This window comes from Excalfactoria chinensis, chromosome 7 (assembly GCF_039878825.1).
Source record: "Excalfactoria chinensis isolate bCotChi1 chromosome 7, bCotChi1.hap2, whole genome shotgun sequence".
Lineage (NCBI taxonomy): Eukaryota > Metazoa > Chordata > Aves > Galliformes > Phasianidae > Excalfactoria > Excalfactoria chinensis.
Window position 1 is genome coordinate 8,121,499 of NC_092831.1, and position 23,658 is coordinate 8,145,156.

At 39.1% G+C, this 23,658-nt stretch overlaps 1 protein-coding gene across 3 annotated transcripts in view; it reads left to right on the forward strand.

Moving 5' to 3' along the window:
* The window catches only part of ZNF148 (zinc finger protein 148), a 32,325-nt gene extending 15,876 nt beyond the window's left edge, over positions 1-16,449 (forward strand). For 2 of the 3 annotated variants that reach the window (XM_072341946.1, XM_072341945.1), the window contains 6 exons: positions 970-1,315; positions 2,542-2,667; positions 5,701-5,824; positions 6,495-6,578; positions 11,880-11,998; positions 12,320-16,449. In XM_072341946.1, the coding sequence (XP_072198047.1) occupies positions 986-1,315; positions 2,542-2,667; positions 5,701-5,824; positions 6,495-6,578; positions 11,880-11,998; positions 12,320-13,915 (2,379 nt within the window). In that variant the 5' untranslated portion in view covers positions 970-985 and the 3' untranslated portion in view covers positions 13,916-16,449. The remainder of the gene's footprint in view (positions 1-969; positions 1,316-2,541; positions 2,668-5,700; positions 5,825-6,494; positions 6,579-11,879; positions 11,999-12,319) is intronic. The other variant, XM_072341947.1, reaches the window with a different exon arrangement.
* Positions 16,450-23,658: the final 7,209 nt, after the last annotated feature.

A 23,658-nucleotide genomic window follows, 5' to 3' on the forward strand; every position in this document is an offset into this window, starting at 1 on the left:
AAAGGTTTAAGATGCACTGGGAGCTTTGAAAAGTGACCACACCAAAAAAAGTAATTGAAATATGTGATGTGTGCTTGTTTGATGCAGTGGTTTAGCAAAATGGCAGGCTGTTAGCTGGCAGTGGGTATGGGTATGTGGCTTTGCAGGGTGATGGCTTGGGCAGCTCCAGGCAGACTTGATTGCTTTGACTACAAGTTGTTAGCTGGAGCTGTATGGATGGAAGCATAACCTCGCACTTCAAGTTAGGATGGGAATGGAGCAATTAGGGGACAGAAGCCAGTGCTGAGGTGAGGCTGCGCAGAGCAGAGCAGGCCAACCCCCTTCCCTCACCCAGTGGCAGTGCTGGGCTGGGTGCCCCCCAGATATCTGCTGTGTGCTTCTGTTGGGCCTGCTCTGTGCTGCTGCTTCCAGCCACAAAAGCCTGATGCCCTGTAGTAAAAAGCGGTTGGTAAAGTCATGACACTTGTTGGAGTTCTGTGTCTCTGCATATTGTGAATCACTGTAATGATATTGCTACTCTTGACTGGAGTAGATGTTTCCTGACTAATGAACCAGCTTAGCGGGTGTGGAAATGAATGTCCTTTTCATAAACAAACTCTGCTTCTCTGTAGTCCTTCTGTGGCATGCATGTTGTGACAGAAAGTTGCCTTTTCCTCTTCGTGTTAAGATGTCTCAGCTTCTCTAGTACTGTTTGGGGTAGTGGTGGTTAAAGAGCTCTTAAAGAACAAGGAAATATAAACCTTTTGTTCAAAAGTGTTCATTTGTGCCCACATGCATGTGTGTGAAAGGAGAATGTTTGGTGTTGAACTAAGGTGTCCAGTTTTTCATTTCTGTTTGGATATCAATTTTAGGAGCGGAGCGTGTGCGTGCGTGTTGAATGCTGACTGAGTTCTTATAATATGTTCTTAAGTTAAAACTTTAAGCAAGAGCACCAATTGTAGATGTTTACTATTAAAACTTTCTTTGTAGGTTATTGCACTTAAGAATGAACATTGAAGACAAGCTGGGAGGATTATTTCTTAAATGTGGTGGCATAGACCAGATGCAGTCATCCAGGGCTATGGTAGGGATGGGTGCAGTATCTGACCAGTCCGGAGTGTCGGGAGAACGGCAAGAGGCGGTGCTTCAAGATCGGACTATGGCGCACCAGGAAATTCTTGCACCAGACGAAGTGTTACAGGAAAGTGAACTTCGACAGCAAGAGATGATTTCACATGATGAACTCATGGTCCATGAGGAGACGGTAAAAAATGATGATGACATGGATACGCAAGATAGACTTCCTCAAGGGCTGCAGTATGCTGTTAATGTCCCTGTAAGCAATTTATTTGTGAAATATTGGAGAATTTACTAGGGAACTTGATCTGGTAGTCTTATCCTACTCTGGCAAGAATCTATTAATTGCTTGTTTGGATTTTGATTATCAAAATATTTATGAATAGATGCTATTTACAAAAATGTCGTTTGCTCCTGTCCGTGGACAGTTTTTCCCAATTAAGTATCATTTTCAAGTATCTGTTTTATAAATATTTTATAATCATGCTGTTACTGTAGAATTAGCGAGTTAAAATGTGCTCTTTTTAATATATTTAATGTTCCAGGGTAACGATAGGCCAGAATAAATAGCATTACGAAAAGGTGCATACTGTTTATGCTGTTGGTAGTACTGTTTAGTTTCTTTTGATATAGGAAGCATTTTCTTATATGTTTTCCAAGCATGTGGACGCTTAGCAATTGCATTCACACTGCAGGTTGGACTGTGACACTTCATACATGACCATAAATATGCCCCTCCTCGATATCTAACAGAAGCCGTACCTCATCTTTCCCAGAGCGAATACAGATGACTTCCTTTTGAAAGCAGAGCATCTGTCTGTAAAGCAGGACATCATCACTGTTACCCGTCAAACATAAGGGATAATTGCAAGGACCTTAAAAGTAGATAGCCTTATATACAAAGAATCATCCTTAGAAAGGTAGCGTTGTTAAAACACTACTCTGTTAGCTGGAGATCAGGCAGTTCAGCTGTTAGAAAAACGTAAGAGTATCTTGCTCTTCATTAAAGTTTACCTTGAGAAATGCTTTTTTGGAAAACAAAAACAAAAAACAACACCAAACCCTTCGTACGCAATATTTTTGTTTTCTTTATGTCTTAAATATATATAATAAACTATTCAATTAAATTTTGCATTGACAGTACGCAGACTAAAGTAAAATAGGTGTGAAAAGCTGAATGGTTTTACAGATGGAAGTGATTTTAACATAAAGATTGATCTCAAAATCACCGCAGATCAGGAGGAAAAAAGACTTTGGGAGATGAATGAAAGGATACATCAAAATGTCACTGTAAAAATTAACTATGCCCTTTTTACTTAGATATTTATTATTCCTTTCACTTAAATTTCTGAAAGAATGAAGCCACAAGATAATTCCCTTTAGAAAAAGGTTTTCTGTTTCAGCAGTTTGTCATCTTCTAAAATTGAAAAATTGCTTTTCTGTAGTGAGAACCTTACCTGAAACTGGCACTTGGTATCTTAACAGATCAGTGTAAAGCAAGAAATTACCTTTACTGATGCATCTGAACAACAGAAACGAGACAAAAAACAAATACGAGAGCCAGTAGATTTGCAGAAAAAGAAGAAAAGAAAACAGCGTTCACCAGCAAAAGTAAGACATTGATTTGGCGAAACCAAGATTAAAAGAACCTGAAGATTTGGTTTACTATGACTAATTTCATTAGCATTTGAAGTAGTTAGGCTGGAAATTGTTTGTTTGCTCAGTAAAGATGCAGGTCTGAAGTCTACTAGAGACCCCAAACAAAACCTGATATAACAGTGTTTTTCTTTGAATTCTTTTTTAGCCACGTGAACCCTTGACGTATTTTAACATCTCTCTCTCCAGGGAGTTCTCTCCAAATATATTTTTTTTAAATTACGAGTCAGTAGCTTTGTAGACAACCTATAAATCGTTACTCTGTGTCAGTCTAACAATAGTTGTGCTTTTCTTTGAGCCTGATAATTTCATATGCTTTACGCATAGTGAAAAGTTCTTAAAAAGAAATCTAAAATGGTAGTTTGGAAAGCTCTAAAAAGTTGACTAATCTACAAAAAATAAGCTACCAGTAGGCAATATTTCTGTGGTCATAATCATCTTCATATATGTATTTATTTATATCGAAAAGATTCTTATGAGAGCTGCTGGTTTGTTACTTCAAAAATTGTTTTGTAGATCCATTCATGAAGAGTATGTGTCCCCGTATGTCTGAAAATACAGGTTTTCTTCTGAGAGCCACTTCAGATAAAAACAGTCATTTCACCTCATGAGGTAGCAGCGTTAGACCTTCTAGTAACTCTCCAAATCAGTCTTTGTATTTAAAGTAGAATCTATGCTAGATGCTCTGAAAGGCAAAAATGAGGTCACACAGAAGCATTAAATAAGCCTACTCTGAAATCAACCTAGGCTGTGTACCCATAGAAAGGAAACTCAACCTAGCACCAAGAACAATTCCTGCTGGGGACTCTCAAGTCCTCTTCAAAGCACCACCAAATGTGGTGGCGTTCGTAGTATACTTGTAAAGTTGACAGATTGTTTCAGATTGGGTGTGGAAGCGAGTTCCAAATCCTTTACATCAGGATGTTTGTCCCTTTGGTAGAAAAAGGAGCTCTAGGTTGTATGCCCTCCAAAGATCACTTCCATGGAAACACTGCAAGGTAGAAGAGGCATGTGTCCCTCTTTCTACAAGCACGTACTTGCATGCTTCCTTTTTATCTTCCAATCTGTCAATGTCATTCTTTTGGGATAACAAAAGATTGAAAAATGATCAGAAGAATTGCTAAACAGCTTTTTTTTGTTGGTTTTTTTTTGTTGTTGTTGTTTTTTTTCAATCTCTCTTCCCTATTTTATTTATTTATTTATTTATTTATTTAAGCTTGTCAAAGTAGAATGGCAGAAAGAAGCTAAAGGACTGATGTAGGTGAGAATCTACTCCAGCTTAAGTTAGCATTCCCAGAGTAATGGGTTGATTTTTTTCTATCCAAACAGCAGCTGGGACTTTTACAAATGGAAGTCAATTAATACGTGGAAACAGTTTACACTGTATATCAATGTAGTCATCATATGCATAAAAAGTCAGTTGCTTTATGAATCCTGTCTTCTTGTCCCCCTTCCATGCACACACACGCATGCACACATATACACATACACACCCACATGGACATTTACACATTTTCGTTACTTTTATTATGAAAACAGCACTGGCAAAGATAACGTTCTTGATTTAATGAATGAATGCAGTAGAAAAGCCCAAGGTCAGCGTAATTGTGAAATTAAGTGTATTATCTGCATGATTATTTAAAATCTTTCAATATGCAAAAAGAAATCCTAAGAGGTATTTAAATTGACTCTGATTTAATCAGTCAGCCTTTCATTAGTTGAGCGCTGTTGCAGAGCAGAGTTTTTCTATCTGTCTGTATCAGAGGCTTGCTGGAGCCGTAACATGCCACTCCTCCACACATATGAATGTGCTTGTCCTTCAGAGTGAATGCACAAGAATTTGTTGGCTGAGACTTTGCCTTTTGCTGAATTCGGACGCAGCAAAACTAAAAATCGCTTTAAGTAGAACCTACAGCATTTGCTACTGTTGCAGAGAGATTATTTCACTTGTTCTGACTCCCTTGTTCATCATTATCATTATCATAAAACCTTAAACGTCATAACTAATCAAAATGTAGATGTCTTTCCCCAGCAGACTTTTATTTTATTTTTTAATAACAAGGGACTAAACTCTTTTACTGAAGGTTTCTTAAGTGCTTCTTTATAGTTCTATTTCCAGTTAAGAAAGCCTTTTGGAAACGTAATGTATCTACTGGTTTTCTCCCGCTCTTGCCAGAGATAGTAGAGGGTTTGGGTGTGGGTTTTTTTTTTTCCCTATTCTTTTTGACAAATTAAGAGAAAAACCTATAATGAGCTTTATTGAATGAGATAGATATGGTGGGAATTTTTTCCAGTTCATTTTTCCAACCTTAAATGAAAATAGCTGCTTTGACTCCAAAGCAATCGAGTGTGGAAAACTGAATTTGTCAAAGATGTTCTAACGTGTATATCGAGTGAGCCATATTTTACTGAGTGAAAAACTTGGCTGAAGGATAATACTATTGTCTTGGTTGTTTGGCTTTGGGGTTTTGGTGTTTAAAATACAATGTTGTCTCCGAGATCGCTGTTGTTATGCAGATGTAGGCAATTTGTATGTCTATCCTACGTAATTTATATGTCTCCTAGCAAATTGCAATCGTTATTAAATATATATATATAAAATTTTTTGCTTTAAAACATGACGATCCATGGTTCAGTGCCCAGAGGTGGTTTGGTTACTTTGCATCCTTTCCAACAGACGGGCAAAGTAAACAGTAGCATCTAAAATGACTCAACTGTGAGTAGGGAAACTCTAAGCTGATTTTCCATGAGCTGCTTTTGCCTCCGTCCTGTCTTAATGTACAATGAGACACCAGTTGGATTGGACTGCAATTGGGAATGTAAGCTGAAAGCCTGTCACGTAGCTTTATAGCAATTAGTATTGTTTTACCTGAAAAAAATCAGCATTTTCTGCATCAAAAAAAAATGTTTTTTATTTTATTTTTTTTGTAGTTAATAAGACAACTTTAGAGGGTAGTGTGAGAACAAATTTTACTCTTTTTAAAATAGATCCTTACAATAAATGAGGATGGATCACTTGGTCTGAAAACCCACAAATCTCATGTTTGTGAGCATTGCAATGCTGCCTTTAGAACCAACTACCATTTACAGAGACATGTCTTCATTCATACAGGTACTGCTTGACTTCAAATTTGTTTTTTCTACTATATAAAGAGTTGTTTACTTATGTTAAAAATGTTTTCAGCTCTATGCGAATTTCACATTTAAGACTGTAGCTAACTTGGCATCTAAGCTTAGAGATTCCATGCACCAAAGTGTCAAAAGAATACCAGGGGGAAAGAAAAAACAGCAAATGTTTAATAAACTGAAGACCTAACTGTTTACAAGGTTTCTTTTCTTTCTTTATCAGAAAGTAATGGGTTGACTTGTAGCCTAAGTGCCAAAATTGACCCCTTTGTAAAATGTGTTCCGGCTGCTTATTTGCCTGATGAGGTATCTCTCTGGTTCGGAGAAGTGAAAAAGGTACTTACCATTATAATAGCTTGCCAGTACCCTGAATGCAGTCTTATGCCAGCATCACGATTGATATTGTTCATGAGGAAATTAAAGCCATTTCAGATCACTCTTCCATGCTAGACTTAATGTGAATCTTAGGATCATGGAAAGCATTCTGGAGTTCACATACGTAGTAAGGCTAATGTTTTTTGGTACTAGAGTATTTTTGGAATTCGCTCAGATGCTGGTTTTTTTTTTAATAGAGATTTTAATATTCCTCAAAAATAGTTATCAGAAACAACAGTGTGTAGTTATTAACTTATGGATGTGGAATTATATTGTTCAAGGTGAAAAACCATTTCAGTGCAGTCAGTGCGACATGCGTTTCATACAGAAGTACCTGCTACAGAGGCATGAGAAGATTCATACTGGTGAGTATAGTGCCTTGAGTATCTTTACTGGCGTGCTTAAAAACTGTTTCCCCACTCAGGCAAGGTTTCTCCTAAGAAGTATGCAGCCTAAAACCCTTGTTATAGTTTGGTTTGACTTAACGAATGTTATAAAACGTTAGAAAATAAATTAGCTTTGTGCTTTTGACTTGCTCCACTTTTCTTTGGCTGTAAAGTGAGTATAAACTCTGATAGGCAATTCTGAAAGTATATAAATAATCCCAGAGTGATAAATCTTGGAATCTGTGCGTTCATAAAAGTCAAGGTTTGGTAAGAAGTTGTTTCTTTTGTTGTATCAAGTTAATTCGGATGGTGCTGATTTCCAAATCACGTTTTGGTAGATAATTTATTTTCCTTTAAATTTTCTTTTGGAACTCAGTGGATAAATGCCAGGACTAAAATGGCCAAAATGCCTAACCCCAAAGGTATTAGAGTCAGCTTTGCTTTTAGCTTTTTTTTTTTGTTGTAATTCTTTTTTGAAAGGTTTAATTCAGAACTGTTCTAAAAATAAGAGCCTTAGTTTAAAAATATGCAATGTAGGTCAAACGAGGCCCAGAGTTTTAAGCCAAAGAGAGTTAAAGTTTATACACTTATTTTTTTAAACTATTATTATTTTGTTGCACTGCACAAAACCACATTCTTTAACAGGTTTGGCTTCGTTGGGTTTTTGGCATTTTGGTGCATGGCCTTTCAAATCCCTCTTTAAATATTTTGTAATATGGTCCCTTTGGACTAGATGCCAACTTCTCAGCCTCTTTTACAGAAAAGCAGAGCTGGTGAATGCGCACAGTGTTTCTTGGCTGTAGCATTTAAGTGGATATGAAAGCTACTAACACGCAGTGCAGTGTGTGCATGTGTGTGAGTTGAGAGGGAGAAAAGTCTCTGCAAAATGAATTTTCAGAGCAGTGTACAGGGAGTTACATGCACAAATGCCCTGTTGTTTATGGGATTTTTGTATCCTGAGTTGCCACGAGTCCAGACCAAGTAGGTTTCCTTCAGCCAGTCAGCCACAGAAGAGTCCTCCATTCTTCTGTCCGGTGTCTTTGTTCTGTTCATAGTCTTTCCTCTGGCTCTGAATTGGTGAACCATGCTGCCTTCACTTTGTGTAGATATTATTCTTGAAAAAGAGTGCTCATTCATTCTCATTTGTCTGTCTATTTGCCTCCCATCCCAAAAGAAAAGACAGAACTTTTAAGTGTAGGGTCTTTTTTTTTCCCCCCACATTTTTCAGAAGATTGTTTGTTTGTTTTTTTTCATGATGATTATTCCCTGTACGTGGCTTTGAAAATGCAAGTCTGGGCAATGTAGTTAATTAACGCTTGACTGCAGATCTTTTGTAACTGAATTTGATTATCGTTTGAAATTCAGTTTCTAGCTCTAATGTCAGTTGTGCTGCCTTGACTGTAAGCTTTGGAGGGAGGGTTGGGCATGGTGGTGGGGCTGCTGGTTTTTTTTCTAGCTCTCGCATACACCATTTTTTGCTTAGCAGAGAGAAAGCAGCCATTTAACAAATTAACTATATTGTTATCTTAATCATTAGGTAACTGTTTTTCTCTTTTCCTCAGCATCTTGAGGTATAGTTCGGGAAAATTAAAGATGATGGTTGTGTTTGAATGGCTGAATTGTGGGTGTTTTCCTAGATGACAAGTAGTAAATGCTTAGGAGAAATCACTAAAGACCCAGTTTCCAGGAGTGTCATTTTCATTTTATTGAGCTAGTTTCCAGTAGGCAATCATCTCACATGGTTAGTGTTAGTTACTGGATGTTACAGGACTTGTAGAAATAAAAATAACCAACAACACCGATTTGTTATTTTTTTTCTTTTTAGTAACTCCCCCTCTTTCTCATCACCCCCTTCCTCCCCATTAAAAGAAAGGGGGGAAAAAAAGGAGGGTTCTTTTTCAGTTTCATTTAGTTAGTAAATATTTGCCCAGTGCTGTGTTTGAGGGCTTGGCCCAGTCGTAGCATGGCTAATTGTCATTCTGCATACCCATCTGTGTTTTCACTCCTGTACCACAATATTCACAGTGGGGCCATAGCTGTTTGTGTGGTGTTACTGTGTTGTGCAGAGCTGCATAACTGAACCCATCCAGGAAAGCAACAAAGGGGCATTTTCAGTTAGTTGATGCGACAGTAAGGCGAGTGGTGGGCCTGTGTTTTTGCTTTGGTGGAGGTAAAGGAAAGCTCTCTTTGTATTACTCGTAAGTAATTTCCTTAAGAAATATGCCTTAAATATTCTTTTGTATATATACTTATTTTGCATTTTTATTCCCATAAGTGGTTGTTTTTCAGCACCATTCTTGTGCTGTGCTCAAAACGTTGATGAGGAACAGATTTGTTTTTCTTTTCAAAAGGTGTTTATCAAATTTTCACGTTTATTATTTCAAGATAATCAGGGATCAGGGGTTACACTTAGAAGCCCCATTTGATGTCTCTTACAAGGCCTGAGTTTACAGGTGCTCCTGCTAGTTCCAGGGTAATTTGAATTCAGTCAAATGAAACGTTATGATGGAGGTAGGAAGCAATCAATGAACAGCCTTATTCTGTGTAAATAATTAAGTAGTTGCATCTAAAAGCAGACATTACATTAATACAAAATGCACTTCCTAGAAACAATTGGATGAAGAGGAGGGCTGCAGTGCTAGAGCTTTGCTGCTAACCTTGCTGCTAGTGATGCAGCAAATTGCTGTCTCAGTTAGAAGAAAAGGAACAGTCCTTGGTACACAGATTCGTTCATCTTTTGAGCTTATTGGGCTCATGAAGATATCAAATGTTTGTTTTGTTATGTTGTTTTCTTTTTTTCCCAAATGTCTGCTTTATTTTTGCTGAGAAATATTTCTGTAAACCTTCTCTACTCGTGCATTCATGTGTCATAATTCTGTAACCCACCCTACTCTCCATTTTCAACACAGATGAGTTGGCATTAAAAAAAAGAAAGGCAACACTGGGGTTAATCATCCAAATGCCTTCTTATTCCATCGTGATGCTTTTTATTGCCTTCTTTCATCTTTTATCATTTGTATTTAGCCTGTTTAGACTTTAAACTGCCCCAGAGATTTGCTGCTCTAATTGTTAGAGACTTTATACAGTATTCAGAGCCACGCTTTACCGAAAGCTCTAAGATTCAGTTTTAACACATTTCCAATGTAGACACAAAATATAGGCCGCTTTTGTAAATAATGCACATAGTTTGATTTTTTTTATTAACATTTTTCCTATACCTGAATCTTTCCCTCTCACTTGTTTCAGAAATACAAGTTTTGGGTTCTCCCTATGCTACCAAAAGTTTATTATTAATGATCTCCATTTCCAATTTATCTTGTTTTAAAAGTAAAACCACATTTCAGAGGGCGTCTGAAGTTTCAGGCTTCTGCTAAGAAAAGAGTAGTACGGAAAGTGTATCTTTATATTCATTTTAAATCTTTTTCTAATATTTTATCTTCCTCGTGAAGATTAAAGCAAGAATTGAGTATGGTATCACTTCCACAAAGCATTTCTTGATTTTACTTTCCAGGCTGTTCTGGAATTCAACTGGAAAGTATTATTTTCTGTGCAGCGTCCCCAGATTTTTGCTCTTATGGAGGTGTGGCCAGCAGTGCCTTTTTCATATACCTTCCAAGTCTCCAAAATAACTCTCACAATCTGCTCCTTTTCCACACCACAAATTTGGAAGCCATGTTGCAGTGGTACAAGGTCTGGCAGAGGTTTGCTTCTGCCACCTTGCCATTGGTGTGGGAGTACTCTGCAAGGAAACAACTGAAATCCCTTTTTAACCCAATTTAAACCTTGGATGGGAGACAGAGCAGTTAGTCTTTTGCCAGTGAATAGCCAGATTGAGTAGGTAAATGTTAGGGATTCTGGGACCACTCCCTTCCTGAGGTGGGTGTGAGGCTGAAGGTAAGTGTGCCACTGAAGCTTTAAGAGGCCAAAAGGTAACTCAGCGTAATGAGAGTTGTTCAAAGGGCTGATTTAAAAGGAACACAGGGTGAAATAGTAGAGCAAAAAGCACGTAAAAACACCATAGCAGTAGGTACACCTATTAGATGAAGAGAACAGGACAGGAAAAGTGAAGATGGAGTTTGAAAATGAAAGAGAAGACCAGAGAGGAGGATTTGCTTATGGACAGTTCAGTGAGGGATACATGATAGGTGCTGAGGAAAACAAAATTTTATGGTGGTTATTAATAAGCAAGGAATGGAAAAAGCTGCTCTCCTGTTGAATGTGAAAGTAGAGTGAAGATGCTGAGGTTGTGAGCCAGTAGAAGAAGAATGAGTGGTTACTGAGAGATATTAGGTGGGGAGATAATTTGGTTTAAGGAAGAATAAATAGGAATTATTTTATCTAGAAAAGGCTGAAAAATCACATTGTGAGGTAGGAATTGGAGATAGGCTTACAGAGAGAGAGAGATTGCAGTTACTTAGAATTAAGAAGGTTGAAACTGGGGACATTAATGATCTGACACGGAGCAAATGTGTGGGTGATGCAGCTATTTTCCATTCTGCTTTCTATAAATACTGGCACCTTATTTTAAGTACAGTCATATCTACCGTATTTCCATTTATAGAAGGATGTGGCTAAATTTCTCTGTTCTAAATAGAAAATAGACAGTAACAAAGTAAAATTTATCAGAATTAATATAATGTTACTAATTAGGAGTTCTCATGCTATATGCAGCATACTATGAATCGTTATACACAAATAAATGTAACAATTTTTAAGAGTAAAATTACCTCAGAAAAATAGAAATAATCTGCATATTGCTGGAATCAAGATAGTTATTTCTATTTCACGTACAGATAAGGGGAAAGAAAAAAAGAGAAAATAGCAAGTATCCTTCAAAACTTCTAAATTGAAAGCTTGAAAATACGTAAGTGGTCTAGGAAGGATGGGATTGAGTTAAATGAGTTGGTAAGAGAGTTAAGGTGTTTTTGTATAACCCTCTGCCTTGAGTCTATGTGGCGACATTTAGGAGGGTTATCTATGATGTTCTTCATTTGTTAGGTTTAAGACAGATGTGCATCTGCATTAGAAAGAGGGAGAAGAGAATTTTAAAGGTGTTGTAGTTTTTTTTTTCTGTAAAGATTTATATGAAATTTGAAGACTCAGCTTCAGTGCTGAGAGAAATGTGAGCAAGCCCCATAATGTTTTACAGTAGCAACAGACTAAGTCCTCTTCTTTATTATTACTAATGGAGAATGTAATATTTGTCCTGGTAATTGTGTGGAAGAACATTGATGGTGTGTTTTTTTTTTTAGATTAATGTTGCTACATGTTTTTTATCAGGTGAGAAGCCATTTCGTTGTGATGAATGTGGTATGAGGTTTATTCAGAAGTATCACATGGAAAGGCACAAAAGAACTCACAGTGGAGAGAAGCCTTACCAGTGCGAGTATTGTTTGCAGGTAAGATGGTGTAGTCAAATGTTTCACAGTTCAAAGATAAAATACTTGCCAGCTCCCAGGCAGTACACGTGGGAATCTCTCCAGCTGCTGTAGTCCTGTACATACATAAAACAATGCTATTTTTGAGTTACAGTGAGCTGTCTTGGTGCCTAGGTGAAGCAGTTGCAACTGTCCAAGGTTGACTATTGACGTATACAAAGTTGTTTGACACTTTCTTTGAAGTTAATGAAACGGGGTAGCCTACGAGTAAAGTTGTTAGAATTAGTTTCTTTGCGATAATGTATCTATTTTTGTCTAATTACAAAAATATATATTCTGCAGTATTTCTCCAGGACTGATCGTGTGCTGAAACATAAACGTATGTGCCATGAGAACCGTGACAAGAAACCCAACAGAAGTGCCACCAAAGTTGGCTTTTTGCCATCGGAGGATGATTCTGGTTTCTCTACGCCTATGAAAGACAGCTCCTTGCCAAAGAAGAAAAGGCAGAAAACAGAGAAAACAAAATCTGGAGATAAGGACAGTACGGATAAATCAGAACAGAAGAAGGACAAAAATGACTATTTGCCTTTGTATTCTGCTAGTACGAAAGTAAAAGACGAATATATGGTAGCAGAATATGCTGTTGAGATGCCACATTCTTCTGTCGGCGGGTCGCACTTAGAAGAAGCAAATTCTGGAGAAATACACCCACCCAAGCTCGTTCTCAAGAAAGTTAACAGCAAGAGGAGTCTTAAACAGCCACTCGAGCAAAATCAAAGCATTTCACCTTTATCTACGTATGAAGACAGCAAGGTTTCCAAGTATACCTTTGATCTTGTGGATAAACAAAGTTTACTGGACTCTGAAGGTAATGCTGACATTGATCAAGTTGACACGTTACAAGAAGGGCCCAGTAAACCTGTACACAGCAGCACTAACTATGATGATGCAATGCAGTTTTTAAAGAAAAAGAGGTATCTACAAGCAGCTAGTAACAACAGTAGAGAATATGCCTTGAATGTAAGTACCATAGCATCTCAGCCTTCTGTAACACAGGCAGCTGTGGCAAGCGTCATTGATGAAACTGCTACAGCTTCAATATTAGACACACAGGCACTGAATGTTGAAATTAAAGGCAGCCATGACAAAAATGTCATTCCGGATGAGGTACTGCAAACTCTGTTAGATCATTATTCACACAAGGCTAACGGACAACATGAGATCTCCTTCAGTGTGGCTGACACTGAGGTGACCTCCAGTATATCAATCAATTCTTCTGAAGTATCTGAGGTCACCCAATCCGAGACAGTTGGAACCAGCTCTCAAGCTTCCTCATCGGATAAAGCTAGTATGTTACAGGAATACTCAAAGTTTTTACAACAAGCTTTGGACAGAACTAGCCAAAATGATGCCTATTTGAACAACCCAAGCCTTAATTTTGTGACTGATAACCAGACTCTTTCAACCCAGCCAGCATTTCCTTCCATAGAGAAGCAGGTCTACACATCTATACCCGTCAACAGCTTTCGCTCGGGAATGAACTCTCCATTAAGAACAACTCCAGACAAGTCTCATTTTGGACTAATGGTTGGTGATTCGCAGCACCCTTTTCCATTTTCAGGTGACGAGGCAAATCATTCTTCCTCCTCCTCTACACAGGACTTCTTGGAACAAGTAACTTCTCAGAAGAAAGCAGAGGCACAGCCTGTTCATCAAGCATATCAAATTAGCTCCTTTGAGCAGCCCTTCAGAGCTCAGTACCATGGGGCGAGAGCTGGAATATCATCTCAATTTAGCACTGCCAATGGACAGGTGAACCTTCGGGGACCAGGGACAAGTGCTGACTTCCCAGAATTTCCCTTGGTGAATGTAAATGATAGCAGAGCTGGGATGACTTCTTCACCCGATGCCACAACAGGCCAGACTTTTGGCTAAGAAATCTTTGTAAATAATTCTGGCACTTTAGAACACATTTGTCAAAAGGGGGTTGCTCTGTGTAAGATGGAGTTCTGTACAGCTTTTAAGAGCGCTATGTTAAAACAAAAGTAAGCTGATATTAGCAAGACCAATAACTGCTTTTTATTTTTTATTTTCTTTTTCCTGGTTAGTAACCAGTAATTGATCTGCCTCACGCCGTTGCCCCTATCAAAGGCAGACTATTAGTCACTTGTTTGAATCCAGTAATTATTTTAACTTCTATAAAATTTAAAATAAACAGAATCCCCAGGTAAGACTTTCCCCCCATGATTGCTTCCTTACTGGTTTCCTCGTGTGCTTTGGGAAGACAGCTTATTGTCTGCTACTATTCACACTGTCATTTTCAAGCTTGTCAGCGTAGTCATTTTTCTTCATCAGGGAATCAACATGTACTAAACACACAGAATAAACTACGAGTTTCGAAGTCAAGCAGATGTGGCTTTAAAAGATGGCATTTTCTAGCAAAACAACCTCTCTCAAGAAGTGATCTTAGATCATATGCCCTTTGGTTCTGCTTTCCATTACCTTGAGTTGTGTTTGGCGGACAGAATGAATTCTGGTAGACTAACTCTACTGTTTAAAAGTCGAATTGATTTAAAATTCTTTAACCAGTTTTTTAAGCAAATAGGTAACTGCTAATGCATTTACTTCGTTCCTGAAGTAATGTGTGTTTCTTTGTACAGCTGAATCTAGATGTAACTTTTTAATGACTTTTCATACGCAGGTATCAAGGTTTTGAAGTTTTAGTTACAATATTCTGTAGATAACATTCCCAATTACATAATGCTTACACAAACTGTGTATTCCAAGATTTAAAAGCTTAACTGTACCTTACCCTACGTACTCATGATTAACATAGAGCACTTAGTCTATTTGATAGATTCGATTCCTCAAAAAAAAAAAAAAAAAAAAAAGGAAAAAAAAATCTAGATTTTGGGGTTTGATGTGGTTGCATCCTTTTCATCTCATCCAGCTCCAATTACTGCTTCCACTATACGGTGAGATTGGGTATCCTGAGCTTCTGTCTTAATTCTCTGTCTAGAATTATGACAGTTGGGCTCGCTAAATTAATCAGAATATCCCCACAAGCTGAAGAAGCGGGCATTCAGATTCCATGCAACGCCTTAAAGTTTGATTAGAGAAAATCATTACAATTTCACCAACCAAAACCGCTGAGTAATGCTAGCAAATGGGATTTCTCTCTCAGCATAGATGAGCGATCAGTTTTCATTGCATTTCACCCTATAAATAAACTACAAAGTTTATCCCTGTACCACGAATATGGTTTTTTTGAATAGTACTTTGTCTTGAAGTATACGGTATGGTACGATAAGTAGTTCTGTGTGCATTTTTAAGGTGGTAAGATTTGAGTAGCATAACTATTGTGTAGTTTTAAGTTAACAATTTACAGATTTTTGAACTGTATGTTCATAATATTGCACCTTCCCTAAAGGGACACTGTCTGGTAGTTTAAGGCAGTTTAAGCCTAATGTAGGCTGATTAACCAGGGAAAAAACATGCACACGCAGACACGTGTGTGTGTGAATATATATATATATATATATGTATGTATATATATATGTATGTTTTTTTTTTTTATAGGATTGCAAACATTCTTTTACAGCACTATTGCTAGCTGGTATTTCTCAGATGAAGCCATCAGGTAGGAGAAAATACTGCATCTCAAGGAGCTATAAAATATATCTTGTCTTTTGAAGGGACTCAAGCAGGGCACAAAATAGTCCCCACCTCTTCTGAAAACAGTAGCAATATTTTTCTTTTCCTTTTTGATAGGAAGCTGATTTTACACAGTCTTTTTTTTTTTTCCCCTTCCCCTCATGGTATCACTAGTAAAGCACTAACATCACTTGATACAATTCAAGGAGAAGGCATGTTTGTAATCCATGGCTTGCTTCCTGCATTGCCAGGAAATACAGATCGCATAAAATCCTCACTAAATATTTTTGTATAGGAAAACAGATCATGTTTTGACTTGTGTGTTTAATATAAGGAAGGTGTTTCTGCATGTTATCACCAGTAATTTGGTCTGAATATTTGGCCCTGAGTTTAAAAAACAAAAACCAATGTGCATCAGGGGAGAAGAGTAATTTCCTTGTGGACTATTAATGATACATGTAAAACAAGAATTATTGGAAATAATATTTTCAACCCGATTCATGTCTCTGTTTTTCTTCCTTTGTGGTCAGTTGGTTGGTTTTTGGTTCTTTTTGTTTGTTTGTTTGGCTTTCCATTCTGCTTTGCACAGATGTAATAAATATGGCCCCCATAGCCTCGAAGCCACCTCCTATTACACCTGTTTTGTTCTCATCGTTCTATTTCCATGACATCCTCGCTTATGCTGCCTGCTTAATATGTTGTTGACATCTTTGTTCTAATGTCCCGTGGTTGCAAGTAGGTGACCATTACTAGCACTATTTGTTATAAATATGACAAGTAGCAAATGCCAAAAGAAAAAGGAAAAACAAAGAAAAACCAAGTATGTGTTGGGGCGGGGAGGGGGGGGTGGCTGGGGGAGGGCAGCTAGATTATTACTGCACTAGTCTGGTCTGGTAGGAAAGTAAAAGGAATAAAAAGCCTGAATGTCCCAAAGCAGATTGACTCACTTTTATTTAACAGAAGTCACTGCATTGATTCTCTGCTGTTAGAAAGTGATGGAGGAGTAGGAGGGAGCACTGTTGCTCTGTGCCATTTTTGCTCTTAACAAATCTCTGCTTGGGTACATGAGTGAGCAGGCTGTTGTACAGAGGGAAGGGATTCACTCTTCCCCAGGGCAAGGTGGGAGTCATCTGAGAAAATGTTATCCCTTCTGTTGTAGTTCCTTCTCCAGTCTGCTGATGAGCCATTACAGCTATCCTCAGTGCCTTAGGACAGGCTGTGAAGTCCCAGTGTAGCCTGTGGGGAATATCTATAGGATTCTCGAGTACTTGATCTGCCGATGCTTGAAGCTTTCTGTGACGGAGGAGTTAACCAAATATACTGCTATCATTTCCTGAGTGCATGCCCTTTCATTCTGGAAAAAGTCTGTATGAAGCTCTGGGAGACTGCTCTGTGTAAAAGCTCGCGCTTTGTCAATAATTACGTTATTTAATAAGATTTTCTACTGCGAAAATTCTGCTGCTTCTAAATCTGCTACAGATGCATGTCCTTCGTTTCCAACAGGTCGGTGTTGGTTTCTGTTAGTTTCCCATGGATGTCCAAAAGGGCTGTAAAAGCAGCGACTTTGCAGTTGTTTCTGTTCCCGTACTGCCGTGTTTTGGTCGCTCAGCGGAAGTCGAGGTTAACATTTGTGTTGCACAGAGCGAGCAACACAGGTTCTTTCTGAAGGGTCATGCAGGCTGCAGGTGTGTGTGTGTAAGGGGAAACCTTTTGCTGCTCTCCTCGCCGTAGAGCAACAAGGAATTTTTTTTACAAAAGAGGAAATGGATAATGTTTACTACCAAACTATATATATACATATATGTCTGTATATATAGACACATACTCATAGGCCATATTTTGGACCTAAATTACTTGACAGTGTCCCTTTTAGCATGAGTCCTTTGGTATATCTTACCATTCACGTAACAGACGATGAAGGAATCAGCTTGTAATGGTATACTAATAAGCATTTACGTTTTCTTTTGATTTGAGAACGAATTAATCACCAGTGGCGAGGTTTAGAGAGAAGGATTAATGATGTGCGTTGCTGTACACTGGTTTACAAAATACATAAACAAATTGGAAGATAAAGGAATTCTGTTAACGATCTCGTGTCTCCTAGTATTGTCTCAAGGAAAATTGTGTTTCAGGAAGAAAATAGGACAAGAAAGTATCCGCATGAATTGACACTTGCATTATTTTTCTCTTGTACTTGCTTGTTTTTTGGACGAAGGGAACTTTTCATTGTTAATTGAGAAGTACAGTAAAATCTTGCTAATTCGCTGACAGCTAACCAGAGCATCCCATAGGTTTATATGTCCCCTATGGTCTCTCTCTTCCCACCTCCCTGTGATGTTCTAAAAAGTACAGTAGCGAAGTCTCGTACGAGTAATACTGTACTGCTTCACCCCAGTATGCTGCAGAATCTATGTCAGTATACTGGGAGGTACAAGAAGCATTGCCAACTCAATCACAGTTGTCAAAATAAACGAACAAAGTACCCTTTGTGATGTGACATCCTTGCTTTCGTTGCCTGCTTCTTCACTGCTTGCGAAATTGTGATTTCTAAAGGGTTTCCGAGTCATTGCTGCGAATTATTGGGGTTCTACTGTAACTTTTGGAAGCATTCATGTTCTGCTCTGAAAACTTTCCACCTGGACGTATACATGATATTCCATGCTTGTTCAGAATGTTTTTATGGTGTTTGTATCGCACGTAGTGACTGTTTGAAACGAACCAGAGTATTTGGCTTGAATTCACTCTGAACTTTGCAGCATTGGATTTCTTTGTGTATGTATATTTGCTAACTAAATATTCTCGGTTTTGGGAGCTTGGGGTTTTGTTTTTCTTTTTTAATTATTCTTTTCGGTTGGCTTGTTTTAATACCATTACAAATCGCAGGGAAAACCCAAATGCTCCGAGGAATAACGTTTAACAAATCCAATAGGCAGAAATCTGCTTCTGCAGTCGGTACCAGCAGGCATGTGAACTTTCAGATTACGTGGTTGGTACTGAAGCAAGCTCATTGTGTTACTCTCTGCTAGTTTTAATTGTCTTATGGAGATTGAAGCCTTGTAACTTTGAAAGTCCCTTCGACTTACGGTGATGCATGTTTGTGTTAGGCATGTAATGCATTTAGCTGATGCTCGCTTTGCAAGGGGCGAGTACTAGGAAAGTATTACTGCTAATGGAAAGAGTCGTCTCTGAGTTAAAACTTCAACCCTTGTTCAAGTTGAAATTGCTTTGTGTCAGGGAAATACATTTATAGTCGCTTTTGCTCTACTCTGCGTAAAGAACCTTACGTTTCCTTTTTAAAATAGTAACTTTTGGTAGGAAACACAAACCGAGGCAAGCAAACGTTTCTAAGAGTTGTTTCTTGCTCTCCTTAATCCAATGGATGGAAAGGTAATATTGTGTAAACAACATTATTTTATTTTTTTATGCAATATCGTGCTGTAAATATGATTTATCAAACGAGGATGTACCTATGATTGAATCTTTGATTCTGCACAGTTAGAGTTTATATATAAATATAAATGTGTCTTGACAATCAAGGACTTATGTCAGTCTTCCTTTATGATGTTTATTATTGTTATGCATTCCATTTGTTTGAATCGAGTACCGACGTGGAAATTTGTATTGTCTGTAAAGTATGTCATGTTTTTATAGCCTGTTTTGAAGAAGAAACAACAAATGCTGTAAATAGATCCGGACTGATGGCAGTACCGCTCTGTTGGAAGGCGTACACGCTGTTGTACTGTTTGTAAGCAATAATCCACGGCAGTGCTAACTTGACGAGTAGCATAAGGATAAGTTCCAAAAATACCTTTGGGGAGTCGATAGCCTTGAGTTAATGAATATTCTTAATCGTTTTTTTATAAACAAATCCAAACGTCCTCCTGCTGGAGTAGGTAACATTGTTTACACAGCACAATCTCAGTCACAGAGAGGACGGCCTGTAGATCCGTGGCTTCGTCCGTGCACACTCTGAGTCAGAAAGGAATGGCTTGGCTGCACTTCTGCGAGAGGAGGAAGACTGCAAAAGTCGAATAGCTGTGTCTCTAAAGGAGGAGAGATACTATTCTGCTTGTGTGCTGATTCCTGACAATTCCTCTGCTTAAATCCGGAGTCCTTGAGTCCTGATACCGAACTGATGAGACTTGGGCCCTCCGGTAGAAAGGAGCAGTTCTCTCCGTATTTCATATGCAGTTTAAACAGTGAACTTACAAGTCACGTGTTCAGTTGAGTTGCGTGGTTTTTTTTTCCAGTTATGAGCTATGAGATGATGAGTTTATTCTGATAAATAAACGAAACGTCAAACTTATAGTTTGAATTGAGTAGGGATTAGACTGTACAGAGCAGCAAAGCTATTTGAACGCGGTCATCACTGCTTTAGAACCCCTCCCCCCACCCCCGCCCCGGTTTATAAATGTATATGACCTACATTTTATAGAAGAGAAAATGTTTTTAAATGCTAGTCATTTATATAATATGTGCTTTGAAGGATTTGCTAGTCCACTTCTGTCACTTTTAGTACACTGGTATCTTTTATATGTAATGTATGCTTTTTATTATTACTGTAGTAAAGCATTTCAGTAGGAGGAATTTTGCAATAGTATGAGGGGTTGAGATTTTCCTTGTCGGAAATGAATTATACTGGACTTTGTCTGTGTAGTCTTGTCTTTCTTTTAATGCTGTCTGAAAGGGAGCTTGGCGTTCAGTAAAGCAAGCGACCTCCTTTTATGTTGAAGGCGTACGGTGTAGTGCTGAGTCGGATCTGGAAACGTGATGGATTTGAAGACAGAGCAATTGGTACAAACCCTGAGCGTACAGAAGAAACTGCTCTGGAAAACCTGGTGGTGTGTATCCAGTGGAACACTGTTACGGTGCATTTTCTGACCTAGTGTTATTTTCCTCAAGTCCAAATGCCTTCTTCGTACTTCAACTAATAAACAGAAAGAATCCATATAGATAAATTTAGGATAATAGGTTTCTTTCAATACAGCATTTCTTTATCCTACGGCATCTATTCCGTCCGTTTATCATTAGGCAAAGGATGATAACCTGAATTCCATCGGTAGAAGCGTGTATATAGATAAGAGATGGTTTTGTAGGAAGCGGGCAAGGATGAAATTTGTATATTCTTTATGACAGAAAGCAGGATGGGAGCCTGTCTGTATTCCTGGGAGATGAGGAATTCCCCAATACAAAGAGTGTGTGTATGTGAGTGTGTGTGTGTGTGTGTGTGTGTGTGTGTGTGTGTGTGTGTGTGTACATATGTGAAGCACGCATGGGTCTCCTGGCAAAAGCGATACAAGTGTAAAAGGATTTAATGTAGCTCGACACATGACTTATGTTTAGTATGTAAGAGAAGCGTATAAATTTCATAATTCAAGAAGACAAGAATAGTTTTGCAGGAAACAAAACTATTTGGATAGCAGGCTTGACCAAATAAATGTTTTGGTTAAACTTGATATATTTTAAATGATTCTATTTCTGCCTTTTATTTCCGCCCTAAAAGCGACTTAAAAGTATTTTGGGAGTTACTCTGATCTGTTCCTTTGACTGTGAGTGTAATTTATATCATGGTTTACAAAACGTGGCATGAAGGATGGGATTGTTTTATCTGTGTAATGCAATGAAAGATGGCTTTTTTTAACATAATCACGGTGAATGGTATTGTATCCTTAGGACTGATTGATTCATTCGGTGGCTTAATGAGTTCCATCACTTTTGACATCGTTGTTTTCTTATGGTTAACTTAGTCATTTGGGGCTTATAAATACCCTCCTATGTATTGTGATACTAAGGGAAGTTATGTTTTCGCTTTATTTTTAATTAAACTAATAGTTTGATAATTTATATTTGCAAATGATGCATTTTAAATGTGGTCACTTGCTGTTTGGAAAAAAAAAATAATAAAAATATAGAATACTGTTTTATGAATAGACTTTTTTAGCAGTATTTTTCACGTTAGTGAATCTCAAACAAAACCTGGCGGAGGCAGACGGAGGCTCACGGAGGTGCAGGTTGTGTAAGAACACAAGGGGGTAAATGCAGCCATTGAGTAGTGAAGGTGCTTGATTGTGATATATGACGTTTCTGTGGGTTTTCTGCTCCTTTGGATCTCTTTATCTTGTCACCTCTTATAGTAAGTGGAATATCTGGCCTTAATTCTAACCTTGGATCTCATAGAAGATTGTGCTATTGTGGCCACTTGGATAGGAGCTCCTGGTGTTGGGTAGCTTTCCTTTAACAGGGGGCTGCCCACATTCCTGCCCCTTCAGCACTGTGAGGCCACGAGCCTTGCAGCCTCACCTGCTTCTGAAATCCAGAAGGAACACAGCAATGTAATTCAATAGGCCTTCCGATTCAACCTTATTCTACTCAGCCTGCTTCGGTATTGTTTTTCAAATAGCTCTTGAGGAACTTGAAGTTCTGTGTTGACATTCATCACCTGTCATGATTACTCTCAATTGTTTTAGGTTGAGCAGTGTTAAGGGTGTGCTGTGCAAAGTGCCCTGGTAAGTAGCACCGGCTGGCTTGGCTGTGTTGGTGGAAATAAGAAACCAAACCCTGATACTTTCTGCCCGTTGACTTTTACAAGATACTAAAGCAATACTGAAAAACAGGGCATTTCTCAATGCTTTCATGCTGGATAAGAATTGCCAGAGCTTCCAGTTTGTGTTCAGCGAGGAAAAGGAATCCACGTAGCCGTGTTTTCTGCTAGGAAGAGGAAACAGTCTTCTGCTCAAAGTGCTGGTTGTTTATTTAAAGGGTTGAAAAAATATCTTCCATTGGAATATTTTGCTTGTGCTGCACGGGATGAACTGTTTTGTAGCTCCAGGGCGGTTCACGACACAGAGATCTGGAGGTGGAACTTTGCACTGAGGGAGATGGGATGGAAGAGTGTCTGAGTGGTCAGCTGTGCGTTGCGCTTGCCAGATCAGCAGAAGACAGTTGCCTGTAGGATGCCGTCTGCTCTTTTGTCTGCTTTAGCTGTCAAGCCATGGAGCTGCGAGAAGGGAGCTGGAGCTGGAGCTGGAGCCCTGCACGTGCTGCCCTCCCCAGAGCAGCAGTCCTACAGGTGAGCTGCCCTGCACTGCCCTTCCTCCTTGCCAGGTTGAGCTTCAGGTCTGCCTCATCCCCAGTGCAGCATGAGTGCCAAAGGCAGCCTGGCTCATACGTGCTGGCAGAAAGTGCTTCTGAGGCTTTGGTGAGGTGCCGTCTCAAAGTGGGGTGGTGGCAGGGATCTCCTTCAGCTCATGACGAGCAGAAAAAGCATCACTCCTATATTTGTCCTTCTGGGTGTTCGCTGGCTGTACCAGAAGCTGCTGGTTTTCTGCTTGCAGTCACCAGGCAGCTCCCCTTGCCCTGTACCTTCTCCCACTCGGGCAGTGGAGGCTGTTGCCTGACTTGTAGCTGTTCCACGTGGGTACAGGAAATCATGGGAGGTGGTGAATTAACAGCCAGAAGTGCTGGAGGTATTTCAAGGTAACGGTGATGACGGAGCGAGGTGCAGGAACAACGCAGAGGGCGCCCTTGGCAGCAGGAGGAGACCTGAATTTTGTTCCATTTCCTTTGCCAGTTCCCAAAAGCTTCTTTGCTACAAAGCTGTCTTAATTATAGATCTAAGAAAGTTGTGGTTCCAAAAGAAGGAAGCCCGGCAGCTTCCATGCTAGGAAGGGCAGCAGGGTGCAACTGCCAGCATTTCCCAGCCCCGTGGAGCTAAATGCATATCCTATCCCTTCTTGCTGAATGACCGGTGTACTGCCACGCACAGCGGGCTCTAGTTTACTAGGAGCTGCTGCTCTGGTGTTCGGGTTATCCCTCTACACTCGTGCTTCTTTAATGAAAACAAACAGCTTTGCACATGACAGCGATGCACGCATAACCTCTATGCAGGGTTACGCGGCAGCTGCGAGCAATGGAAGCGGGAGGCGGCCGCTCCCGTGCGGAACTGAAGCGCCATTGCCCCGTCATGCCTGCCGTCCCTCCGGCACCTCCGCACGGACGTCCTGCCTTCCTGAGCCGACTCCAGA